At 36.2% G+C, this 3,334-nt stretch overlaps 1 protein-coding gene across 2 annotated transcripts; it reads left to right on the top strand.

The window, feature by feature from the left end:
* LOC11431482 (membrin-11) lies at positions 1 to 3,334 on the top strand. 2 transcript variants are annotated; one of them, XM_003617289.4, is made up of 4 exons: positions 1 to 360; positions 1,539 to 1,659; positions 1,751 to 1,900; positions 2,737 to 3,305. In XM_003617289.4, exons 1-4 carry the CDS (start codon positions 125 to 127, stop codon positions 2,896 to 2,898), a joined length of 669 nt encoding a protein of 222 aa, XP_003617337.1. In that variant the 5' UTR covers positions 1 to 124; the 3' UTR covers positions 2,899 to 3,305. The 2 variants fall into 2 exon arrangements, with proteins under 2 accessions (XP_003617337.1, XP_013454364.1); XM_013598910.3 differs by lacking the exon at positions 1 to 360 and adding an exon at positions 383 to 1,377 and having other exon boundaries at positions 2,737 to 3,334.

Genomic DNA, 3,334 nt, shown 5'->3' with positions numbered 1-3,334 from the left:
CAACTTTATGAGAAATTAGTTAAATCAACTTCTCATTTGAAACTTTTTATTAACCATTTTCTTACGTTTCGTTCCCCGTTTCGTTTCCAAAACTGAACTCTGTTTCGTTGCTCCCATAACCACCATGGAAGGAGGCGGTGGAACGTTTTCGGAGATTCACCAAACCGCCAGAAAGCTTCTTCTCCGAACACGTGACGGACTCGAACGTCTCGAACGCCTTGAATATTCCAACTCATCTTCCTCCTCCGATCTCTCCTTCGCCGTTAGCAAAGACATCACTCAGATCCAATCCCTATGCGTCGAAATGAGTCAACTCTCGCGATCAATTGGCGCCAAATCTCAACGCGATCTCTGGAATAGGTTTTGCGAATCGTTCGCTTTTTCCATTGCTATGTAACTGTATCGATTATTAATCTTAACGGAATTTTAACTGAAATCTTCGTTTCTGTTAGATTTTAGTTTTGATCATTATGATGCTGTTGTTTCAATTCACTATATGTTTTAGAAGAATTTCTAGTTCTCAAGTTTTGTTAAATTTCAAGGATATTGAAATAATCGTGTGTATAATCTGTGATTTCAATGTTCGGTAGTGAAATTGAGAATCTGCATAATGCACCTACACATCTAATAGAAGGTGTGTCGGTGACACGTGTGTTATGAACAACGTGCAAGTGTCTGACACTGACACCGGAACCGGCACGTACACATGTGATTACATTGAATCCTGTCATTTTCTAAGATTATTATTGGTCTCGTCGTGTCAGTGTATGTGTCTATGTTTGTCCTTCAAACTGACAATTTAGATTGGAGGCATGCTGAATCGCGTCAATTTCTCAAGTTATCACTAATGCTGACTTGTCATGCCGTGTCTGGTGTCTTTGTTAATGCCTCATAGCTGTTTTTATATGATTCACGTGTTTTTCTAGTTGTTAGGATCTTGGTCTTCTAATTATTATGCTTTTAGGTGTCAGTGTAGTGTCAATGCTCCATAGCTATTATTTATATGATTCACGTATTCTAGTTATTAGGATCTTGGTGTTCTAACTATGATAATTATGATGCCGTTGTTTCAATTGACTCTATGTTTTAGAAGAATTTATAGTTCTTATAAGTTTTGTTAAATTTCAAGGATATTGAAATAACAGTGTATAATCTGCAATTTCAATATTCGGTTGTGAAATTGGGAGTCTGTATAATGCAGTTACTGTTTTTTCTAGGTAGATATAACACCATCGAAGGTGTGGCGGTGTATGACACGTGTCGGTGTCTGACATTGACAGATGTGAATACATTGAATCATGTCATTTTCTCAAATTATTATTGGTGTCGACGTGAGTGTCCGATATCTGTGCTTCATACCGACACTTTAGATTGGAGGTGTGTTTGGTGTCTGACACTGAATTATGTTAATTTCTTAAATTTTTACTGATGGTAACGTGTCATTGTTGTGTTTGTGTTTCATAGCTGTTTTTATATGATTTGCATGTTGTTCTAGTTGTTAGGATGTTTCTGTTCTAATTGTGATGATTTTGGTGCAGGAAAGTGGAACAAATAGCAGAAGAAGCCGAATCGTTAAGAGAGAGTTTGGAGAAATATAACTCAAGGAATCATAAACGAATGATGGAAGCTAAAGAAAGAGAAGAGCTTCTGGGAAGAGTTGTATGTGATTGTTGTTTAGCGATTCACTGCTTTTTTTTCTTTCTTTTACTTTGCTAAATCATGATTTTTGTTGTTAATTATGATGAAACAGAACGGGGATCCTAGTCATGTTTTGAGAATATTCGACGATGATACGCAAGCGATGCTGTCAGTTCGCAATTCTGCACGTGAATTGGAAAATGCTAATGCACTTGGAGAGACAATACTTTCATCTATTCATGGACAAAGGGAACGCTTGAAGGTATCTTCCTATTTTCTGCTTTCACTCAGCAACAAACAAGTGTATGTTTAATAGCTTGAATTGATGATTAGGAGGGCAATAATCACCATTATGCTATCGTTTAGGTTTACCTATAATGTCGTCTAGTTTCTATTGTGACTGGTGGATCATATTTCATGTTCGTTATTTTTGGGGGGTAGGGGGTGAACTGAAGTGGTCCTTTCCAGGAAAATGTATATTGTAATTGACAAGTAGCTATTCTGTTGTTGGTGATATCTCTGCTTTATGTCTCTCTCACATTCACTTTATCTTGTTTTGTTGCTCTGGCTTCTAAAGTAATGAAATGACAACTTAAACATGTAAGAGGATTTTTGGAACTGCACGCTACAATTACCATTTCTTGCTCCTAACCCAAGCTTTGAAACCACCACCCTTTCAGGGGGTGGTCTACTGCAGTTCCAAACAACCACTAGCTCCTCGAATTTGTTTTCCTTTTCTTTCAACTAAGAATATTTTTTGTCGATGTATTCATTAACCTTCCATTGAAATAAACGAGTAACCATATAAATCTCAGATCAGCAGATCCCTCATGGAACATGCATGATGTCTTCTTTACACACCCCGCCCCTGCTCAACTCTTAGATGTTATGTTCTTCATCAGCTTAGTTGGTTTTGGCATTTTTACATGTTTCTGTTTTGAAATTGAAAAATAACTTGTAGTTTTTGTTTTGTTTTTCTCCGTTCTAAACTTAATTATTATCAATATTAGCATTAATGTTAACACTCATGATCTACTAGTGTTACTTTTGGTATTGTTACTAACACACCTGTCATATTTGGTTGATATCTTTGTGCAGAGTGCGCATAGGAAAGCATTGGATGTTCTCAATACAGCGGGGATATCAAACCGTGTTTTGAGGCTAATTGAGAGACGTAACCGTGTTGATCAATGGATCAAATATGCAGGGATGATTTTGACTGTCATTTTCTTGTTTGCTTTTGTTCTATGGAGACGTTAACACTCCCAGTTGTTGAAAAATTGACATTTCTCAAGTTCCTCTGTGGAAAATGTATAAAATTTTGATTTAAGGTCTATCAAGGCTGACCAGCAGAGTAGGTTTTTCAGAAGAAAAAAAATGCTCCTTATAAATCCCATGTTTATCACCGACACCCTATATATCTTGGCGGAATTGTCAATGAATGGTATATTATAGTTTGTTCAGATTCGTGACAGGATTTAATTCAGCCTTGCTAAAATGATTAAATTCACTCTTGTTGATTTGATAATATCCGGTACATTTATTTGTTGTATACCACAGTATATTGTAATTTTCATTGTAATTGGTTTTCTTTTACAAGTGTTGAGGATGGCGGATTTAATTCAGCCTTGCTAAAATGATTAAATTCACTCTTGTTGATTTGATAATATCTGGTACATTTATTTGTTGTATACTA

The sequence above is a fragment of the Medicago truncatula genome, chromosome 5 (assembly GCF_003473485.1).
Source record: "Medicago truncatula cultivar Jemalong A17 chromosome 5, MtrunA17r5.0-ANR, whole genome shotgun sequence".
Lineage (NCBI taxonomy): Eukaryota > Viridiplantae > Streptophyta > Magnoliopsida > Fabales > Fabaceae > Medicago > Medicago truncatula.
The sequence above is the reverse complement of the archived record's forward strand: the minus strand, read 5'-3'. Positions and strand labels throughout refer to the sequence as shown.